General features: G+C 40.7%; 1 protein-coding gene across 1 annotated transcript in view; it reads left to right on the top strand.

Moving 5' to 3' along the window:
* LOC103190333 (lysine-specific demethylase 5B) overlaps positions 1-23,526 on the top strand; it is a gene marked incomplete at its 5' end in the record, with an annotated part of 63,028 nt that overhangs the window by 27,893 nt on the left and 11,609 nt on the right. The window contains 9 exon segments of the mRNA XM_007911076.2: positions 2,348-2,529; positions 7,222-7,346; positions 9,519-9,669; positions 13,400-13,508; positions 16,953-17,308; positions 18,867-19,005; positions 20,458-20,637; positions 21,806-21,913; positions 22,013-22,522. Of these exon segments, the coding sequence (XP_007909267.2) occupies positions 2,348-2,529; positions 7,222-7,346; positions 9,519-9,669; positions 13,400-13,508; positions 16,953-17,308; positions 18,867-19,005; positions 20,458-20,637; positions 21,806-21,913; positions 22,013-22,522 (1,860 nt within the window).

Genomic DNA, 23,526 nt, shown 5'->3' with positions numbered 1-23,526 from the left:
ATTGCAGCATTTTTGCGGAACAAAGAAACAACAAAAGTGGCCAACAACAAAGAGTTGTTGAGTATCTTTTCACATGCAGAGAAAGAAGAAATCCTCAAGTAACACCTGATCTTCTTGCTCAGGTTGAGATGCAAATGTGCATCACTTCATTGAACACTTCTACAGTTCTTCATGGCAGTTATAACTTAAACAATCATATGTCTGACTTAGAAAAATACTTGAACATCGACTGCAAGTTGCACTTGTACCTTCAGGTCTTTTACTTCATATTCATTACACTGTGGGCATTGGCCCCCAAAATACGAGAACAATCATTAATACAAGTTGACTTTGTTATGTTAATTTTCTAATACTTCTAAACGTTTGAGTTCGTTGTATAGTTAATTATAAGAATAATGGAGAGTTAACATTCAAAGTAACAAATCATATTTATAATATTGAAAGTAGTAAAAGTAGTTTTAAATCTAAATGAAGTAGAACCATAAGAAAGCTACAAGAAGAGTGAAAGGAGAACTTGAAAGGAATTTTTTTTCACCCAGAGAATAGTTGGGATCTGGATCACTTACCAGGTAGGTAAGGGTGTTGGAGATGGAGTTCATTCTAACTTTCAATAGGGAAGTTAAACAGGCATATAAAAAGAGGGGCTTGAAGGGGAATGGGGATAACATGGGGCAGTGGGATTGAAGTGATATCCTTGCTCTGTGGACTGTTCCTGGTTATGATGGGCTGAATGACTTCCTTCTGCATTGTAGAAGTGAAGCGGAAGTGAGTGACTTGCTCAAAAAGTGATTTGTTTGTTCTGTGTTATTAATCATGTTGATGGTTTATTTAATTCCAGTATGTTCCAATGTATTGATAACCGACTTGTCATGAGAACCATTCTGCATTTAAACTTTTTTAATACCCTTTAAACCATCTTGAGTGGTAAGAAGTCTGGTTAGACCTGTTCTTCAGTAAGGTATTCACAATAAATTTGGGCAAGCAACACAATATCTATTTAGCATAGTAATAGGGTTACTGGGGAACCTCGTTATAATGCAGTCCTTTGGGTCCTGTACCTGAGATCGTATTATAAAGTGCAAATCCCGATTTCCAGGTGGTCAGGTTGCTTGAATGTGCAAGAAGCACAACTGATGTCACTTCTTTCATAAGGTGATGTAAGTGACATGAGTGGCACTTCCTGGGCACAGCTGCAGGAAAATTTTGGTAGAGGTTCGTGTATAGTATTAACACTGGCACAGACTTGTTTGGCCTCGATTTAGAATGGTTAGTAAATGGGGTGATTAGAATTTTTTTCTTCCACAGAGTAATTATGACACTGAATGCCCTGCCATGAATGTGTTTGAAGCAGAATCCATATTGGTTTTTTGAAAGGGAACTACATAAAATAAGTTAAAAGTGGTCAGCTGTAGGGGAATAGAGAAAGGGCAGGAAAATGGGACAGAAAGGATTGCTTTTAAACTAACCGGCACAGGCACAATGGGCCTTCTTTCCTGATGTTAATTTCTGAGGTTCTAAGGATTGAATTGTCTGTTTCTATACTGTATATTTTATGTAAGTGACATCGGCAGCAGTCATCCATTTTGTTTAGTGCTGAAGTGCAAGTCAGTGCCCGAAGCTGGGTGTGTTGTATTTTTAGTTAATGTGAGCTCATGGGACACAAGTGCTAAGTGAGGCAGCATTATACATGCTTTACTATACTACATACTATACTTTTCTCTTTCTGATTGCCTTTATGACCTATTCAGCAATAAAATCAGGAATCTACATGCAGATTGTTTTGGTTGTGGACGTCTGGGGTTTCATTAAACATAGAGGAATAGAAACCTTTGATGAAGAAATTTGTTTAGAGGCTTTGATGCCTTAGACAGTAACTTGGAATGCATTAGTCCTTTTTCATCTCTAGTGGGCATTCTTGTTATGGCGATAATGGTCTCTCTGGCATAAATCTGGTGCAGGAGGATTAATGGGTTTATAATGCCAATTTAATGATTTTAAAATGCCTGATCTGTTTCAGCACTGTAATTTACATGCATGTTCACAAAATTCTGTAATTTGACGTATTATTCTATGCTTTGTTGAATGCTACGGTATAAATTAATTAGGAGTACTTTCAGGTTTTGCAAATAATAAATGGGAAAGTTTGGCTTCAGGGAAGGTTCTGTTCACAGGTATCTTTTTGAGGATATTGCAGATGGCTTTATTCTAATCTTGAGAACAAAACCTGAACTAGTGTTGTAGAACCTTTCTGCTTAGTTAAGACACATGAGATCTCTGAAAGTCATTGCTGGTATTAAATGAAGCCTAAATAGAAGTTTTCACTGTTAAATATCTACTCCATTTCCAGGGAGTGACCGACACTGTGAGGGAGAAATTTGAGCTTTTGCCTGATGATGAGCGGCAGTGTACAAAGTGCAAGACTACTTGTTTCTTGTCAGCAATCTCCTGCCCATGTAAACCTAACGAACTGGTGTGCCTGTACCATGCTAAGGACCTCTGCTTCTGTGCACCAAACAGACATCAGCTCAGGTAAATCTTCCAACGACATTAGTGTTAGCACAGAGAAATTAACCTGTGACCTATTGTTTAGTGTAACTGATACAAATGTAGATGTATTGGGGTAAAGGTTCCTTTCAACACAGTGCCATTAGCACTGAGTGACTATAATGGGGGAAATCCCATTATTGCCTGACATTACAAAAGGTGATGCACTTGAACTAAATTTTTATCCCTGAACAGAATTTATTAAATCCTAAATGATGAAAGTCGTTTTAGGGTTTACTTGAAAATGTTCTCTACTACCCTGTAACCTTGCGCAATTCAAAAACAATTGCTATCCTCTGTTAGTTTTGCAAAGTTATTATTTTGATTAAGAAAGTTCAGGAAGACTATTAATAATAATAATAATAATCCTTGCCTGAGCACATTGTTGAGATATCTCAAAGTGCCTCACAGAATATATTGTAAAATGGATTCACTGTATTTTGTGGGCAAAATGTGGCAGCCAATTTGCACACAATAATGTCCCACAAGCAGCCATGGAGTGAGTGACCAATTTTTTATTTGGAGGATTTATTGGCCAGAACACCAGGGAAAAACTCCCTTCTTTTTGAGTAGTGCCCTGGGATCTTTAACATCTACCTGAACAGGCAGATGAGACCTCGGTTTAAAGTCTCATCCAGTTTGGTACATACAAAGATTCTCAGTTTTTCAGCCTCACAAATGAGCCTTGTAGGGAACGTGAATAGTTATAATGGAATTGCATTTGTCAGGAACCAAAGGATTAAACTATCCAAAGTTTCATGAAATGGCGCTAATTAATCAAAATGTAAGGAATGTGTTTTAAGACGATTTCAGGCAGAAGTAGAACACTTGATCCATCTAGCTATTCATCCAAATTCCCAAATGGCTCTTAACACATTTTCCTCATATCCTAATAACCTTGAATACTTTTAATTTCCAAGAACTTATTTGGTTCCTTTTTAATAATATAATAATCCTTGAATTTGATATAGCGCCTTTCACGTCTTCTAGACGTCTCAAAGCGCTTCACAGAATATGCTGTAGAGTGAATTGACTGTATATTTGTGGGCGAACGCGGCAGCCAATTGCGCACAGCAATGTCCCACAAACAGTTGTGGATTGAAAATGACCAATTTATTATTGTTTTGTTTTGGAGGGATTATTATTAGGCTCTGTGTGGAGTAAGGAAACTTGCCCAAGGTTTCGCCCTCTGCCTGGAATTGAACTCAGGTCTCTCACTTGCAAAGCGAGTGCTCTAACCACTGAGCTACAGGACTCCACAAACACTCTTTAGAAAATGTTGATCCTGTGCTCATCAGTCTTTTTACTGAAATAATTTCTGTTGCACTTTTGTTGTTTTTCACCTTTTGTTGTTTGGAGCTGCTTAATATAGAACAACGTATTTATAAGAGGATTCTTGTGACATCAGGTCATTATTGAAACTGCTTCCTGTTTGTGTGCCCCAGCTTCCCTATCGGATCCCTGCGACATCATTTCCTACACATTACATGTGTGTTGAAAGTGCTGCTGATGTCACTTCCTTGCTATAGTGTTGTTACTGCCACTTCCTACATATAACATTCCGGGTGATTGCGGGAGATTTTTGGCAAATTTTGCAAAATAGCAAGGAGTTGGTTGGTTCTATGAGGTACATTTTATTGCCAACCTACATTTTTTTCACTTTACTAATACAAAATAAACATGAGGAAATAACACATACTAGATTGTTGCAAAAAATATGTAAATTGCTTCTTTAACAAAAACTGGATGGCTTTTTTTAGTGGGGGGAGGGTCGGGGACAGGGGACACCATTGAAGCTACAGGAGCTCTCGGCCCAGCACCGCACACAGACCTGGAGAGAGAGAGACACACACTCAGACACAGAGAGACACATCACTTACAGACACGAGAGAAACACACTCTCAAACAGAGACACAAAGACAGACACATCACAGACAGACACACGCTCACAGACACATACTCAGACACAGAAAGACACACTCAGACAGACACTCAAACATAGAAAGACACACACACTCAAGAGACAGAGAGGCACACGTCCAGACAGAGAGAAACAAACACTCGCATAGAGATACCACAAACGCTTAGAGAGACACAGACAGGCTCACCCAAAAACACACAGAGAGGGGACACAGAAACACTCACAAACCGATGGAGACACACACACTAACACATACACACAGAGAGACACACACAAATGTATATATCATAGCAGTGGGGCCTCCAAGTGAAGCCCATTTGCCACTTGCACCACACCATGCATGCACGTCCGGAGCCGCCCCACCCACAGTGACATCACATAAACAGCTGGGAGGCCCGCGGGCCAGAAACTACATTTATTGCGGGTTTGTAGCGGAGGAAGGTATTTGTGGTGATTCTGCTGAAAAACTGAAACCCACTTTTCTATTGGCTTATCAGTAAGGCTTCTGTTTTAGGGGAAAGGGTTTCATAACCGGGTTGCCCTGTAATAACTAGCAATTGAAATAGTGCCTATAAAGTTGAACATCGTAGAAGAACTTCACGACGTTTTCTGTAAACTTTGTAGGGAAATGCGGCAGCCAATTTGCACATAGCAATGTCTCACAAACAATTGTGAAGTTAATGACCAATTTTTTTCTGGAGGATTGTTGGCCTATAATTTGACCACTCAATCGATGATTGTTCGTAGGACAATTGCTGTGCGTAATTGACTTCCGCGTTTCATTCACAAAATATAGTCAATTGACTTTACAATATCTTATGGAGTGCTGTAGTTTAGTGGTTAGAGCACTTGCCTCGCAAGCGAGAGGACCTGGGTTGGATTCCCAGGCAGGGTGAAACCTTAGGTAAGTTTATTTACACCACACGCCTCTGTTTACCTAGCAGTAAGTAGAAACCGATTATTAGTCGATTGGCGGATTGCATTTCCGGGGGTAATAATCGTAAAAAAAAATTGATGGTCACTCAATCCACAACTGTTTGTGGGACGCTGCTGTGCGCGATTGGATATACAGTCCATTCATTTTACAGTATATTCTGTGAGGCACTTTGAGGCGTGACGAAGACGTGATAAGGCGCTATATCAAATGCAAGGATTATGTTATCCCCTATTTCCAATAAGCTAATCATGATGGCAGGCCCTCAATGAACACATAGGAAGGGATGCTATGACTTGGCAACTCGTTTTTGGTAGACATTAGTTTAGTGATGTAAATAGGAATGGTTCCCTGCTCCTTGATTTGTGTGCTAGGCATGGACTGGTTATCACAAATGCTTTTTTTTGATAACTAAGAAAACGGCATTGTGGATGCACCCAAGGTCCCGACAATGGCACCTGATAGATTGTGATTGTGAGTCAGAGGGATGTTTGCCAGCTAGGGTAAGCTGTGTCAGGCGTGGAGCTAAATGTGGACCGATCATTGAAGACATGCTTAAAACTGTCTATAAATGTGGTGCCAAGATGCTATATTATAATAGTGAAGCCGGCAATGAGTTTGAATGTTGAAAGACTGAGAACGATGATTTTCAAGCAGTACTGTGTGATAAGATCGAGGAAGCCCTTTTGAACTCTATTGCGCCCCCGGATAACACAGATATTTATGGAATAGATGGATCGCCAGAATGTGGTGCATCAGGCAATTGAGCAGACTATTGGATTTGTATCTTGGCGGCATCACGATTCATTTAAGTGACAAGTTCCCTGACTAAGAAGACTGCTTATAGAGACCATTGCCATGAAGTGCAGATCAAACTGCCAAATGCAAGATGAATGGAAGCTAAGGTAGCAGAGTTACAGGATTATGGTGATGGGCATCACAGGAGACATTTGCAAGAGGCCAATCTTGACACCTTAATGCTCCACCAACCTTCAGGGAAATAAAGGCCACCATGAGGTCTGGCTGGAAAGTAATCAGCAGTGACTTACACTGACTCAGAAAGAAACCAGCGGTTCAAACTCTTTCAATATTCCATTACCAAGCAGGTCACTCACCTTGGAGCCAGCTCAGTCTCATGGCGACTCTGCTTAGCTTCCCCCCATCCTGATAAGTGATATCCTAAATTTGTGACAGGTCAAATGTTTTAGATGGATTCTGATTGGGAACTAAACTTCTGTTGGTAGGATACTTTTTATTTGAAGTTGAAGCAGATTCTACTTAATGTGCGGTCATTCTGCCAGAATTTCAAATTAAATAGTTCCCTTGAGTATTTAATCTTCTTCAGCTAGACTTTGTTGGGTACAGTTTAATGGCTACAACAGAACAGATTTTTTGGGTGGGCCGGTTTGCTTTTAGAAGGATTGCATTACAGTTTGAATCTAAAACGTGGAAGACTGAAATTTTATAAGATTGCATGAAACACCTTGTGGTGTTTGATCTAGTATCTTGAAATCATATCCATAAAAAATATATTTACAAATGAAAAATTGTTGGTTGCGGCATATTTTATGCATTGTGATTGATTGGCACTTGTGCATTTCTGGCAGATTAACAAGAAACTTCAGCAGAGTGGAGATGTAACCAAGCTATCTATCAAACAGCGGTGCTTTGTTTTATGGTATATTAAACATAAGCCATTTGATTTTTCTCCTCAAGGAAGTTTCTTTCCATTTGACAGTAATGGTTTCTCAACTTCAATATTGTTTTAGTGATTCTTGTGTTTTACTTTCTTTACCGTTGAACTTCTTTTTCCCTACCCTAGATATCGCTACACCTTGGATGATCTCTATCCAATGCTGCATGCATTGAGATTATATGTAGCACCCTATGATGAATGGACTTCCAAAGTGACTGATTCGCTAGAAGCAAAAGAAACTGAGAAGAGAGGCAAGTATCGAAATATTTCACACGATAGTGTTGTGCCTTGGGAGTGGGCCATTACATACAGCACAGAAGTGGTGCTCAGAATTGGACACAATACTCCAGCTGAGGCCTAACCAGCGATTTGCAAAGGTTCAACATGATCTCCTTTTTATATTATATGCCTCTACTTATAATAAAGCCAAGGATCCCATATGCTTTTTTAACAGCTTTCCCAACTTGTCCTGCCACCTTCAAAGATTTGTGTATGTGAACCCCCAGGTCTCTCTCTCTGTTCCTGCACCCCCTTTAAAATTGTACAGTATTTACAATTTGGAACTCTTTATTGTTATGATGTAGCAAATGTAGATCCAGCACATGAGTGAAGAGATGGAAGCAAAACTGGGAAGGGGAATAGAAAGAATCCACCCAAGGATAGTGCACTTCTTAGTTGATGGATCTGGAATAATAATTGTCTTGAAAAAGGAATCTTATAGGTTTCTATAAGATCACCTCTCATTCTTCTATATTCTAGAGAATATGGACCTAAATTGCTCAACCCATCTCATAACTCATCCCCGGTACCAACCCAGTGAATCTACATTGTACCCCCTCCAAGGCGAGTACATCCTTTCTTAAATAAGGAGACCAAAACTGCACACAATACTCTCACCAGGGCCCTATACAGTTGCTGCAAGACTTCACTCCTCTTATATTTTAACCATTTTGTAACAAATGGCAACATAATAATAACCCTGGCATTTGATATAGCGCTTTTCACGTGGGGAGGACGTCCCAAAGCGCTTCACAGAACACACTGTAAAGTGAATTGACTGTATATTTGTGGGCAAACGCGGCAGCCAATTGCGCACAGCAATGTCCCACAAACAGTCGTAGATTGAAAATGACCAATTTATTACTGTTTTTGGTTTTGGAGGGATTATTATTAGGCTCTGTGTGGAGTAAGGAAACTTGCCCAAGGTTTCGCCCTCTGCCTGGAATTGAACTCAGGTCTCTCGCTTGCAAAGCGAGTGCTCTAACCACTGAGCTACAGGACTCCACATACCATTAGACTTCCAAACTGCTGCTGTACCTGCAAACTAACTTTTTGTGACTGGTGTACAAGGACACCCAAGTCCCTCTGGACGCTAACACTTATCTAGTTTCTCCCCTTCTAAAAAATAATCTGCTCTACTGTTTTTACCACCAAGGTGGATGACCTCATACTTCCCTACATTATACTTCATCTGCCACCAATTTGCCCACTCACTGAGCCTATCTATATCTCGTTGCATTTTCTGAATGTCATCCTCGATGTTTACTCTCCCTTCTAGTTTAGTGTCATCCGCGAATTTGGATATATTAAATTCAATGTCCTCATCTAGATCGTAGATTGTAAATAGTTGAGGCCCAAGCACTGATCCTTGTGGCATTCCACTAGTTACATCCCGCCAATCTGAGAAGGACCCGTTTATCCCTACTCTTTGTTTTCTTCCCGTTAGCCATGTTTCAGTCCATGCTAATAGATTCCCCTTAATTCCATGCGGCCTAATCTTGTAGATCAACCCTTTTATGCGGCACCTTATCGAATGCCTACAAGTCTTCAAGACGTCTCAAAGTGCTGGGCTGGAAACCTTCACACTTTATCAAAGAAAAGGACAAAAGGAACCTCTCAGTTCACAGCTGCACTGTGAATTACAGTGGAACAAACTTAAACCTTAGCCTCTAGTGAGGAAGTAGGCAAGCCTATGGCATGAACCACCTGCGCACCTTTAGAGACTATGCTTTACATTTTGCAGGATTGATCTCTGTTTTGCAAGTGTGTCTCAAAGTTTTGCTATTATGTTAAATCATTAATTGGGTTCCCCAAGGAGACTTGAATTGTTAGACTTATTTCCCACCATTACTTCATTGTCAAATGCTATACTATTGGGCGAAAAATTGTTTTCTTTTAAATCTGCACCCATAGAAATCCAAGACAATGGCTATTCTGTATTTTATGATGGATCAAATGTTTCTGAGCTTTAAAATAACTCAAGAATTGATATTTAATTGAAAAAAAATCTTCTATTTTTTGAGGCTTGAAATCAATGGAAACACTGTCATGATATTAAAGAAAATATTTGTTTTAAAAGAACTGGTTGTTTACAACTGTAAGTCTATTGAGAAATAATCATATGCTAATGGTTTATCTGGCAGGTGTAATGGAATTTAAGTCTTTGATAGAGGAAGCTGAGAACAAAACCTTTCCAGAAAATGATCTTTTCAAACAGCTGCAGGGAGTGATTGTAGAAGCCGAGAAATGTGCCAGTGTTGCCCAGCGGCTGCTGAATGATAAACGACAAACCCGGTGAGTTCCATGTCTGAGACAATCACCAACCACAATTCTCCCATTACAAGCTTGTTGGTGCAGTTGTTGACATGGTTTGAATAATATGTTAAACATTTTTGCTGAATATGTGTGCTTGTTAAGGGGAGGTGCATTCCATTTGGTGTAGTGCCTTTCAATATCAGGAGGACATCCCATAGAGCTTCACAGGTACTGTGACTAAGTTTTGTGGGTGAACACAGCAGCCAACCTGTGCATAGCAGTGTCCCACAAACAGGAAGTGAATGACCACCTTTACCTGCAGGATTGTTGGACAGGAAGCCGGGAGAATCCCTTCACTCATCTGAAATCATTGTAGGGAACCATAAATCTTTAGTTTTAGATCCAGATCAGATTGAAGTTCTCCCAAGAACCAAAGCAACATCTTCAACAGGGAGCGATACGAAACCTAGGTGTTCTCTTTGACCTCAGCTATCCTTCAAATCCGACATTCCTGCCGTGACCCATTCCGCCTTTCCCCATCTCTGCAACATTCCCCGCCTTCGCCGCTGCCTCTCACCGCAAGATGCTAAGATCCTGATCCACGCTTTCATCATGTCCCGGCTTGACTATGCCAATTGCCTGCTTACCGGACTTCCCAACTCTTCCCTCCACAAGCTGCACGGTCTTACTCCCTGCTACCTCTCCGATCTACTAAACGCATATCAGCCTATTTGTTCCCTCCGCTCGGTGGACCCAGCCTGCTTCAGGTTCCCCCGAACTTCCCGCCCCACCTATAGGGGTTAGTCATTCAGCATCTCTGGCTCCACACTCTGGAACCCTATCCTGCAATCCCTCCGCATCACCCCCTCTTGCCTCCTTCAAGTCGTTCATCTAAAGACCTTCCTCTTCATCCTTGCCTTCGGCCACACCCCCGCCCTCCCCAACTTCCTGACCCCAACTCCCAGCTTGGGTCCAAAAAGCTCCTGACTGTCCAGTGTCCTGGGACGCCTTTCCCTCATCCTCATCCTCACAGCCTTGCTCCCTCCTACCTTTGTGACTTACTATCCCCCTACCTACCTGCCGGTACCCTCCGTTCCTTTGGCTCCGGTCTGCTCCACATCCCCCGCCCCAACTGCCCTACCATCGGTGGCCGGGCCTTCAGCTCTGGAACTCCATCCCCCAGTGCCTTCGCCGCTTCCTCCCTTTCCTCCTTCAAGGCCGGTCTCAATACCTTTCTCTTTGACCGTGCCTTCACCTCCCCTCTCGACTCTCTACCCCTCCTCGCTCCCTTCCTACCCTCCCCTCACCCTGACCATTTCCCCCCTGCTTGGGTCCCGACCCAACTGTCCAGCGCCTTGGGACGTCCTCCCGACGTGAAAGGCACTCTATAAATGAAATTTTCTTGTTGTTCTGATGAGTAAGTTGTTGTTGAGTACTATTTGTGTTCTTTGTCTGCTGGTTATGTTAGATGCATAATGAGAGATTACGTGTCGGCGTTTTATTTTAAGAGATTTCGAGATCAAAGTATGCTTACAGAAGATCTTCCTGCAGCCATTAGTTCCTCAACTGTCATTGGTAGTGGATGCCATTCTACATATATCATATAACCCATAGTTTTGGGAGATTGACTTCAGGCGCAGATTGTTTTGAGTTATGAGCATTACAAGTGTAGCTCTAGTGCAAAGAATCTCTGCTAATTCAAGGGTGGGGGTTGCACTGCCACTACCTGGAGACTATAATCCGGGACAATATAAATTCTCACTTAGAAAAATATGGTTTAATAAAGGACAGTCAACACGGATTTGTTAAAGGCAAATCGTGTCTGACAAACCTGATAGAATGTTTTGTTGAAGTGACTGAGAGGGTGGATGAAGGTAGTGCAGTAGATGTAGTTTATTTAGATTTTCAAAAGGCATTTGACAAAGTGCCACATAAGAGACTTATAAACAAAAGAGAAGCCCACGGTATTAAAGGGACTGTGGCAACATGGATCCAGAACTGGCTGGGAGACAGAAAGCAGAGTGGTAGTAAACGGTTGCTTTTCTGACGGGAGGGAGGTGCGTAGTGGTGTCCCTCAGGGGTCGGTATTGGGACCACTGCTCTTTCTGATTTATATTAATGATCTGGACCTGGATATAGGGAGCACAATTTCCAAATTTGCAGACCATACTAAGCCAAGAAAAGTAGTTAATGGTGAGGAGGACAGCACCAGCCTCCAAGAGGACTTAGATAGAATGCAAAATGGGCAGAAACGTGGCAGATGAGGTTTAATGTGAAGAAATGCGAAGTGTTGCATTTTGGGAGGAAGAATGAGGAGAGGCAATATTAGCTGATGGTACAGTCTTAAAGGGGGCAAATGAACAGAGAGACCTGGGGGTCCACATCAGCCAATCTCTGAAGGTGGCAGGACAGGTAGCTAAAGCCGTTTAAAAAGCATACGGGATACTAAGCTTTATAAATAGGGGCATAGAATGCAAAGGCCCCAGGAGGTTATGTTGAATATTTATAAAGTGCTGTTAGGCCTCAGTTGGAGACTGCGTTCAGTTCTGGGCACCGCACTTTAGGAAAGATGTTGGCGCATTGGAGAGAGTGCAAAGGAGGTTTACCAGTATGGTACCAGGAATGAAGGACCTTAGTTATGAGGAGAGGTTAGTGAAACTAGGATTATTCTCCCGAGAGCAGAGAAGATTAAGAGGGGATTTAATAGAGGTTTTCAAGATCATGAGATGATTTGATAGGTTGAACCGGGAAAAACTGTTCCCACTGTAACCCGAGGACACTGATTTAAGATAGTTGGTAAAAGAACCAGAGAGGAGGTGAGGAAACATGTTTTCACAAGCGAGTTGTTGGGATCTGGAATGCATTACCTGAAAGGGCAGTGGGAGCCGATTCAATAACAACTTTTAAGGGAGAAGTAGATGGGTATTTGGGGAGGACAGGATTGCAGGGCAATGGAGAGAAAGCGGACCAGTGGGATTGGGCTGGATTGCTATTTTAGGAGCCGGCACAGACGTGATGGGCCGAATGGCCTCTCTGTGCTGTATGGTTCTTTGATACATGAGGGATACTAACTGTGAAGCCAGGTCCAGGAATTTACCACCCAATGTGATCAGCTTCCAATTCGTAGTCTGGTTGTTAAAATGAAACACGAGAGATCAAGCTGTAAACCTGCTAAGATAAAGAAACCTGTCTATGAACCAAATGGAAGAAATTCACCAGATGTATTCATCTGGACCTGTAAGTTGCTCTCCTGTGGCTTGCTTTCTGTACTAGAGTACTTTTAGCATCTACATGTTTTAACACTGAAACAATACTCCATATAATTTTATCTTGCATTGATTTTGGTTTTTCATGGCACCCTTAGTTTGGATTCCATGGACCATAATTTCTCCATGGAATATTTATAATTGGGATTTCCACTTCAGCCCTTGGGAGTTTTGCCATGGTGATAAGTTCCTATTCTAGGTACTCTTCTGCTTTTTTATATCAATTTTGTTTTTAATCTTGGTTCATGAAAACGTTCACTGCACAATGTAAATTCCATTTTCTTTGTCCACCATATGGAGGGGGCTGGAGTGGGGGGATAACTTGGGAATATTTTCTGTTAGCCTGCCAAGAACAGTGTTAACAAGCCCCATACTGTATCCTCATTGACTGATGAGTCTCATAAAAAATCTGAATGTTGATATACTTTCCAGAAAATGGATTTTGCTTTCTTGTAATATAACTTCTTTAGATAGTTACATTTGTGATGTTTACTGGATTACAGGTATCGTGGTGGGAAGTCCCAATACTGGCTAACTGTGGCAGAGCTTCAGGCATTTGTGAAACAGCTCTATGCTCTTCCCTGCCTAATTGACCAAGCTCCTTTACTGAAGGTACTTTCAGTGCATCTGTATCTTAACGTGTATGGAATTATTTGTTAATAATACTTGTCAGGTTTCTGATGACCATTTATATTAATAATAATGCTTGCATTTGATATAGCGTTTTTCATATCTTCCTAGATCTCAAAGCACTTCACAGGATAGACTGTAAAGTGAATTGACTGTATATTTGTGGGCGAAATGTGGCAGCCAATTGCGCACAGCAGTGTCCCACAAACAGTCGTGGATTGAAGTGACCAATTTATTATTGTTTTCTTGAGGGATTATTATCAGGCTGTGGAGTAAGGAAACTTGCCCAAGGTTTCACCCTGCCAGGAATCAAACCTAGGTCTCTCGCTTGTGAGACGAGTGCTCTAACCACTGAGCTACAAGACTCCAATATTGCATTTGGTTAGCAGTCAATTAAACTACCCAAATCACTGATTTGGTGACTAATCCAAGCAAGGGTCTCTTTGGGGCTGAATTGGTGCCACGGTAGCACACCTGGCAATGGAAGATTGAAATTGAGTCAATCCACTAGGGCAGTCATGTTTGATGCATGAGCAGTGGTGGTGTTCAGGATGGTGGTGTTCATCTATCAGCCATCCTCGCTCATCAATGGCACTTGGAAGTGCAAACCATTCACTTGAGTTTGGGAATCTTCACATTGCAAGCCAAAGCTCTAATCAAAAGGGAGTCCTATCTAGAAAGATTACATACATCATGAATGTAAAACATAAATATGTGGAATTCAATAATTTGGTTTTGAGACTCTTGAGCATAATGGGTTTTTGTCTGTCAGTATACTTGGCTGATCAAAACAAAATATGTTTTGGGAATTGCAGATCATTTTGAGGAATAACTGGAATCATCTGCTTATGTAGTTTGTATGATGAGCATTACATCATAATCTGTATACTATAGACCACCAAATAGTGGGAAAGAGATAGATGAGTAAATCTGCAGCAGATTTCAGAACCAATAGAATAGTAATAATGGGGGACTTCGATTATCCTCACATAGACTGGGAAAATAACAGTGTAAAGGGCAAGGAGAGGGAAAGATTTCTGAAATGTGTGCAGGATAACTTTCTGGATCAGTATGCTTACAGCCCAATGGGGAAGGGAGCAGTGTTAGATCTAGTTCTGGGGAATGAAGTGGAGCAGCTTTCAGTAGGAGAACATCCGGACAATAGTGATCACAACATCATTAGGTTTAGAGTACTTATGGAAAGGGACAAGAAGCAATCAAAGGTGAAGATACTCAACTGTAATAGGGCTAATTTCAATGAGTTAAAAAAGGACCTCGTTAGGTGGACTGGAAAGAAAGATTGGCAGGTAAAACAGCTAATGAGCAATGGGAAGCCTTCACAAGGAGGAGATAGTTCGGGGACAGAACAAATACATTCCCACAAAGGGGAAAGGAGGGCATCCAAACCTCCCTGGATGATTAAGGAAATTGGGATTAAAATAAAACAGAAAAGGGAGGGTTATGGTAAATGTCTGGTCCAAATTACAGAAGATAATCAAATAGATTATAGAAAGTACAGAGAAGAACTGAAAAAGGAAATGAGGGTCAAAGAGATTGTGTGAGAAAAGATTAGTGGGTAACATAAAAGGGAGCCCTAAGTTATTTTATAAGCGTATAAAGAATAAAAGGTTAGTCAAAGGTAGGGTGGGTCCAATTAGGGACCAAAGAGGAAATCTTCTTGTGGAGGCAGAGGGCACGGCTGACGTACTGAATGAGTACTTTGCATCTGTCTTCACAAAAGGACAGGATGCAGCCAATGCCACAGTATTGGAGGAGAGAGTAGAGAAATTGGATAAGAATAAACTGAGAGGAGGTATTAAAAAGATTTGACGGTGCTCAAGGTGGATAAGTCACCCGGTCTAGATAGGATGCATCCTAGGTTACTGAGAGAAGTAAGGGTGGAAATATCCACCTTGGACACCGGGGTGGTGCCAAAGGACTGGAGGGTTGCAGTTACTCCCCTGTACGAAAAAGAGCAGCAGGATAAACCTGGGAACTACAGGCCAGTCAGCCTAATGTCAGCAGTGAAGAATCTTCTAGAGAATATAATCTGGGACAAAATAAATTTTCACATAGAAAGATATCGGTTAATAAAGGACAGTCAACAGGATTTGTTAAAGGCAAATTGTGTCTTAATAAACCCGATAGCTTTTTGATGAAGTAACGGAGAGGGTGGATCAAGGCAGTTTGTATGGATTTTCTAAGAGATGAAGTGCCACATTAAGAGATTTGTAAGTAAAATAGAAGCCCACAGTATTAAAGGAACAGTGGCAGCGGATACAGAACTGTCTGGGAGACAGAGAGCGGAGAGTGGTGGTGAACAGTTGTTTTTCTTACTGGAGGGAAGTGTGCAGTGGTGTCCCCCAGGGATCAGTATTGGGGCCACTGCTGTTTGTGATCTATATAAATGACCTGGACTTAGGTATATGGAGCACAATTTCCAAGTTTGCAGATGATACTAAACTAGGAAAAGTAGTAAACAGTGAGGAGGATAGTAACCGACTGCAAGAGGACATAGACAGACTGGTCAGATGGGCAGACACGTGGCAGATGACGTTTAATGTGGAGAAATGCAAAGTGATGCATTTTGTGAGGAAGAATGAGGAGAGGCAATATAAGCTGATGGTACAATCTTAAAGGGGGTGAAGGAACAGAGAGACCTGGGGGTCATATAGTAAATCTTTGAAGGTGGCCGGACAGGCAGATACAGCTGTTAAAGAGCATCCGGGATACTAGGCTTTATAAATAGGGGCATAGAATACACAAGTCAGGAAGTTATGATGAACCTTTATATAAAACACTGGTTAGGCCTCAGCGCGAGACTGTGTTCAGTTCTGGGCCCCACACTTTAGGAAGAATGTCAAGGCATTGGAGAGGGAGCAAAGGAGATTGGTACCAGGAATGAGGGACTTCAGTTATCAGGAGAGGCAGAGAAGCGAGGATTATTCTCCTTGGAGCAGAGAAGGTTAAGAGGAGACTTAACAGAAGTTTTCAAAATTATGAGGGGATTCGACAGGGTGAACAATTTCACTGGCGGGAGGGTCGGTAACCTGAGGACACCGACTTAAAATAGTTGTTAAAAGAAACAGAAGGGAGGTGAGAAATATTTTCACACAGCGAGATGTTGGGATCTGGAATGCATTGCCTGAAAGGCCGGTGGAAGCCAATTCGATAACAACTTTTAAGTTTTTAGAGAAGTAGATGATTATTTGGGGAGGACTATGGGGAGAGAGCGGGGGAGTGGGATTGATTTTGATAGCTCTTTTGAAAGTGCTGACACAGCACAATGGGCTGAATGGCCTGGTTCTGTGCTGTATAATTTTTTGATTCTGTTATCTTGGATATTAAAATGAATATGTACTTGAAATACAATGGAAACCTTTTCAGATAGAATAGAATAAATCTTCCATCCCAATCTCTGTACAGGACCTTCTACACCGTGTGGAAGATTATCAGCAGCGCTCTGAGAAGGCACTCTCTGATGAAATGATTGATACTGTTGAACTGCAGCAGTTGATGGATCTCAGTGTTGGTTTTAACGTAGAATTACCTAAACTGCAGTGTCTTCGAGAGCGATTAGAACAAGCACGGTGGCTAGACAAGGTTCACCTTGCTCAATCTTCACCGCACACTCTCAAACTGGATGATATGAGGCGGCTAATTGACTCTGGGGTAGGATTAACGCCTCACCCAGCTGTGGAGAGGGCCATGGCTTGTCTCCAGGAACTCCTCACCATATCTGAACACTGGGAGGAAAAAGCCCACAGCCTGCTAAAGGCCAGGTGAGGGAGAATGGCACTGTGTGGGGATTACCCATTAGATTAGTACTAGTGCTTACTGTCTGCAATAAAAGCTAATTAGTGGTTAGATTGAGATTCAATTTTGTATCTATCCAGAAAAGTAAATGATTAGCTAGATGTATTTTATTAGGTTCTTATGATATGGCTGTCTGACCATCTTTGTTTCCAAAATAAACTTTGCGTGTGTTTTCAAAGTTTATTATTAAAACTTAATTTTTAAGTGGATTGGTATTACTTTAGTGAAGGTTTTACTGCAAGTGCTGGTAGGATTATGCTTATTCCCATCTGGCACATTGGCCAGTGACATTTCTTGGTTCAAACTATAAACACTGCTATAATGTCATCCAGGATTAATCTTGAAATAACTGTATAAAATAGTCAGTTACCACCAGTAATCTTAAAATAAATACATACATCACCACACCATAAGACATCACCACAGTTCAAGCCTGCTTCCAATACAATGATCTTGTAGAAGAACAGGATCTGATCTGTTCTGTGTGAGTGCTGTCTGAAGACGCTCTTGATCTGCATTTACATCATAATTTAAATTGTCATGGAAGAAAAACTATTTTCTATACAAGGACATCCTCCCAGGGTTCATACCTGTGCTCTTGCTTGATGCACCCACTTGGCATCAATGTATTGGATTAATTATCTATGTGCTCCTATGATTCATACCTGCTTTAGATGTTTTCATTATTTTGTGATAGTTAAAGAAATTCTTTTTTAAAAAAACAAACTCCATTCCATTGTTGAGAGCTTTACCAAGGCTGTGTTTGTTGGGTTTCCACCAAGTCATTGGAAGAAACTATTCTAACTTCTAATTCTGTAGCTGACCTTCCAAAAAGAATTATCAATCCATTCATAAACGTTTCAAATTCTTTCATTGAGCAGATAAATAATACTTTGTCATAGTTATTAGTTTATGGCAAGACTTTAATAAGTGTGCATATGGATACAGTAGCAGTGTCTGCATCAGATTCAGAAGGATTGAGGTCTGAGTACTGCATCAGCTAGAATAAATCCCAAAGCAGTAGGACAATATAAGATTAAACTGCCAATTATGAGTGGCTGCTAAGGACGTGTGGGATTTGTATCTACGGAGAAGTGGAGAAGTGAACACTAGAAGTGAACACTAACAAAGCTGAGATGAAGACCACTATTGCAGTTAACTGTATTGGACATCTACTCGTGCGTAGAACAAAGTGCAGCAATAGCAGATAAAACTCCTGCTCAGGTAAAGGGCTTCTGGTGGGATTGTTTATATGTGATCATGCTTACTGAGCTTTATTAAATGTAACATTAGATTTGTGTAGTATTCACATTGTTCAAAATTACTTAATGGAAGCAAAACTTCAGTTGAAACCTTTTGTGGGTAGTATGGATGAGAATAAAATAGTACTTTTGAAGCGTAGGTGTTTGACAATTATTAGGTAGGTGAATAGCTTGTAAAAGGATGGATATTGTTTGTTTGCTACTCCCAACAATGAGTCTGAATTTGCCTGTTTCCCTTGTAACTTTCTCTTGATTCCTGCAGGCCTCGACATTCTTTGATAACTCTATCTGCTGCCTTGGAAGACAAGGGGGATATTCCTACTTATCTCCCTCATGACCTCGCTCTGAAGGAGACTGTACAGAAGGCCAGAGACTGGCTTCAGGAAGTGGAGAGTGTTCAGGTTATCTATACAGTAGATATTCAGTATAAAGAAAGCAAAATAGGTTTTGATCGTTTGTATTAAACATTCTGCCTTAAAATATAAAGTTCTTAGATGTGTAATGGAGGGTGGAGGATAAGATGTAGTCAACAAAATACAAAAGTAAAGTTGCTTCAAATAAAGAGAACACTAACATGGTAATACATTTTGTAAGATAAATAACTTTTGAATAATTGAGGTAATCAGTTTCAGACTGCTGCAATTTTGGTTTAAATAAATGTGATCAATTGTTGATGGTATTTTTACTCCATGTGATGTATTATTTGAAATATGTAAATGGTTGATTATTGCAACTAGATATACATTTGCACCAACCTGCCTTATCTTAGTTTTTATTCCCTAGTTCAGTACATTCTATTCCAGCATCTAAACATTAATCTACAATCTGCAAGGACGTATAAACGTAATGTTCTGTCCAATACATGATCCATTTCCAGTATGCTTGAGATCAAAACTAATTTTAATGAACACTTAGAGAAAGATTATTGTTGTATTCCACAAATTCGAAGTGAATCAGTTTGAGAAAAAGTATTGTATAAATATTGCGAAAAGAGCAGGGGGCAATTCTAATTAGTTTGATTATTTTGAAATTTACATCTTAAGATGTTTGGGTGTGGGTAGAGATAGTTTAAAAATCTAGCAGGGGTCCCTTAGGATGCTTTACTGGGTAAAGGCAAAGCCTGCTGTTCAATAATTTGGATGAGAAAGTTGCAGATTCGGTTCTGTCAGTTTTGAATAGCTGATCTATCTCAGTATCCTTAATAGGAAGGAGAAACTTGGATATAGTTGCTACTTCTCTCTTGGCTAACCAGTGACATTTGGATGGTGCATCTGTATGGCTGTCAGATTCCTCTCACAATCAAAGCCTGCTATTATTTGCTCTGTTGTTTCTATAGAATAGCCACTTGGGACAGGAAGCTATTAAAAGTAACCCTGAGTTACTTTTAACTCCGGAATGCTTCCCTGCCTGAACAACAACCACAACAAGAAGATTCCATTTATAGAGAAAGCATGCAATATAAATGCAAGTTGTTGTTGACTTAGCAATTTCAGGAAAGATGAGAGAAAATTGTCAACAAGCACTTCACTGGTTAAAATATACACAACATCTTTTATAAACCTAGAATTGCAATGTAACCAGTGTAGCCAACTATTTTGGAACCCCAAAATGGCTGATTGTTTTAAGAAGATGGTCTTTGTCAGTTGACTTGCACTAAAAATGAGTGTTTGTTGAAAATCAATAAAAACTGACTGAAGCCCCTGAGTATTAAGTATCTTAAATGTGTGGAATCCAGTAACAGGTTAACTATATTATCTATACGACATGGCTTCCTAAGAGTTGCCTAAGTACATAAAATATCTACTTTCTAAGCATTTGTTGGTTGTTGACCAGTGGTTTGTGTTTGTTTTTAGAGCTCTGCCCAGCAGCCCCTATTGGAAACATTGGTAGAACTGGTGTCACGAGGCCGTGCAATCCCAGTGCAACTGGACCCACTATCTCTACTTGAATCCCTGCTGGCAGATGTTGAGAGTTGGAAAGAATCTGTAGGTGAAACCTTCCAAAAAAAGAATCCTAAGTGCTCGCTTTTTGAGGTGAGAGATCAGGAATATCAGAAAGAATCTATTTCCCATTAACAATTTAAATGCTGGTCATTTCTCCCAAAAGCACATTGTACTACTATTCCTTTATATTATTATAATAAGTGGAGTCCTGTAGCTCAGTGGTTAGAGCACTCGCTTTGCAAGCGAGAGACCTGAGTTCAATTCCAGGCAGAGGGTGAAACCTCGGGCAAGTTTCCTTACTCCACACAGAGCCTAATAATAATCCCTCCAAAACCAAAAACAATAATAAATTGGTCATTTCAATCTACGACTGTTTGTGGGACATTGCTGTGCGCAATTGGCTGCCGCGTTCGCCCACAAATATACAGTCAATTCACTTTACAGTGTGTTCTGTGAAGCGCTTTGGGACGTCCTCCCGACGTGAAAAGTGCTATATCAAATGCAAGGATTATTATTATTATAGACAAGGGATTGAACTAGAGTCTTTCTCACCAGTATGCCTCACTATCATTGTTGGTTGTGAACTTACCAACTAAGCCATTGGAGAAGCCTGAATACTGGCTTGAACTTATGGTGCAAGCAAATGAAACACCTCAACGGAGCACATTTCAGTCTCCTGTGCCATCAAAGGTTTATTTCATTGGCAAGGTTCCCAAGCTGAAATTTTAGATTTTAAAGAAATCACCCTTGTTCTATTTTGAACAAACACAATGAATCATACTGGTCTTGTCTTACACTCTTTGTCAGAAGGATGAGATTATCCTTATACATCACTGTTAAAACTACATGCAATTGCAGAATTCTGCTTCTGGTGTTTTTGATGTAGAGAGAACTGGAAGAAAGAAGAGAATTAATTTTAAAAAAACATTGTTTTGAAAACTGTAAAGTGACATTATCAGCAATTGCTTACCACTTTCAGCCTAATGGAAAATTGTTCCGTTTTAAAAAGGAATAAATCCACATTTTTCAAATCTATAGTTGGCATTCCTTATAAGAATGCAGTACAGCACAACCTTGAACCCAAATCTGTAGTAAATTGTTACCACGTTGAAAGGGACTTTTGCAGACTTGTAGGGATTTACCTTGGTATTTGAATGTTGAAGTGTGTCATTCTTGTTTAATTTTAAATGGATTATTATTGGATTTCTAATGCTCTTCCCTGAGAAGTGCATACCAAAGCTGTCTACTTTTGTTTTAGGTGTTGTGTCCCAGATCAGACTTTGGTGTACCAGGATTGAAGAGGAAGCCCAAGAAGTTGAAAGAGATGCTGCAGAATGCCAAAAGAAAAGTTCCGAAGCTGGACAGTGTAAGTGAACCAAAGTGAACTCTGTTGAGAAGCTACTTTCTAACAATGGGGAGCCATTGTTATGCATTACAAGCTTTGACTTTTTTCCTTTTTTTGTAGTTGGCAGCTTTTAATGAAGCCAGGCTGAAAGAAATGGAATCCATTCGTTCCCTCCAAACAACAAACCGTATGAAGGTTCTTTCTGATGCAGAGTGTGCAGAAGTGAAGGTGTGCATTTGTCAGAAGCCTGCAACTGGTTCCATGCAGCAGTGTGAGCTATGTAAAGACTGGTTCCACAGCAGTTGTATCCCAGCAGCAAATGTTCAAGATGGGGAAATGCCCTGGCTGTGTCCACTCTGTTTGCGATCAGAAAGGCCATCCTTGGAGACGATCCTCCTATTGCTTTCATCTCTGGAAAGAATTCCTGTCAGACTGCCAGAGGGAGAAGCACTACACTACCTTGTTGAACGAGCTATGAACTGGCAACATCGAGCAAAGCAGATTCTTAGTACAGATGAACTCTGTTTCACTCTAATAAACTCGCATTTAGCAAATCAGTCTTGGCAAGGAATTACAGAACAAATAGCTGCCACTGAATTGGAGAAACGTGTTGCAGAAAGTAGCTTGCAGGTAAGAGCAGGCTAAAAACTGTACTAGTTGAGCAAACGTTTCCTGAGCGTTAATTGATTCTCTGATGTGTTTTGCTTATTATAACATCTTTTTCCCAGTAAAGATGTAAAGATTCTTGATTCCAGTTATAAGAAAATCTGATACTGTCCTACTTTAGTACTTTCAGAATGTTTGAAGTAGAGCCCTTTCCAGCCCTTAACTAGACATGATAGAAAAGGTAAAAGGTTTATGGTAGTTGAAGGAAAGCCTGCTCTCTAAGTAAACAAAATGATCATTTTGGTCAATGGCAAACTCAAAATTCATGCTTCACCTATTGCTTGCCATTAGGAAGGTTCTTTGACCATTTGATTGGATCCTTTAAGAATATCAAGTCTGCGTTTTTCTAATCAAGTTAACTCCAGTGTCTTTCACGGTAATCCTTTCCAGATGTTGATTTTCCCTCTTTCAAAAAGATTTTTTTGCATCTGACATATATATATATTTCATATAATACCTTAGCACATCAAAACACTTTTCAGGTAATTACTGTTGAGTGTTCTGACTGTTTTTTATCGGCAAATGCAGCAGCCAACTGCTCAAAGCAAGGATCCACCAAAAGATGTTGAAGTGAATGATCAATTAATTTGACCCGATCACCCCCATTCTCACATCACCCCCATACTCCACTGGTTTTCCATCACACTGAGGATACAGTTCAAGATTCTGGTCCTCACTTTCAAATCCCTCCATGGTCTTGCTCTCTCCTACCAACAGCGGGCTCAAGTCCCCCGGCTCACCCACCCGACCATTGGCAGACAAGCCTTCAGCCACTCTGCCTCCACCCTCTGGAACTCCATCCCTCCCTTTCCTCCTTCAAGACCTGTCTCAAGACCCTCCTCTTCAACCGTGCCTTCGATCACCCTCCTCCCCCTCCTCCACAATCTCCGATCTCAACCCCAGCTCAAATCTGAAAGACTGATGGTCCAGTACATTGGGACGTCCTCCTGATGTGAAAGGCACTATAC

Source organism: Callorhinchus milii, unplaced genomic scaffold (genome assembly GCF_018977255.1).
Source record: "Callorhinchus milii isolate IMCB2004 unplaced genomic scaffold, IMCB_Cmil_1.0 Scaffold19, whole genome shotgun sequence".
NCBI lineage: Eukaryota > Metazoa > Chordata > Chondrichthyes > Chimaeriformes > Callorhinchidae > Callorhinchus > Callorhinchus milii.
The sequence above is the reverse complement of the archived record's forward strand: the minus strand, read 5'-3'. Positions and strand labels throughout refer to the sequence as shown.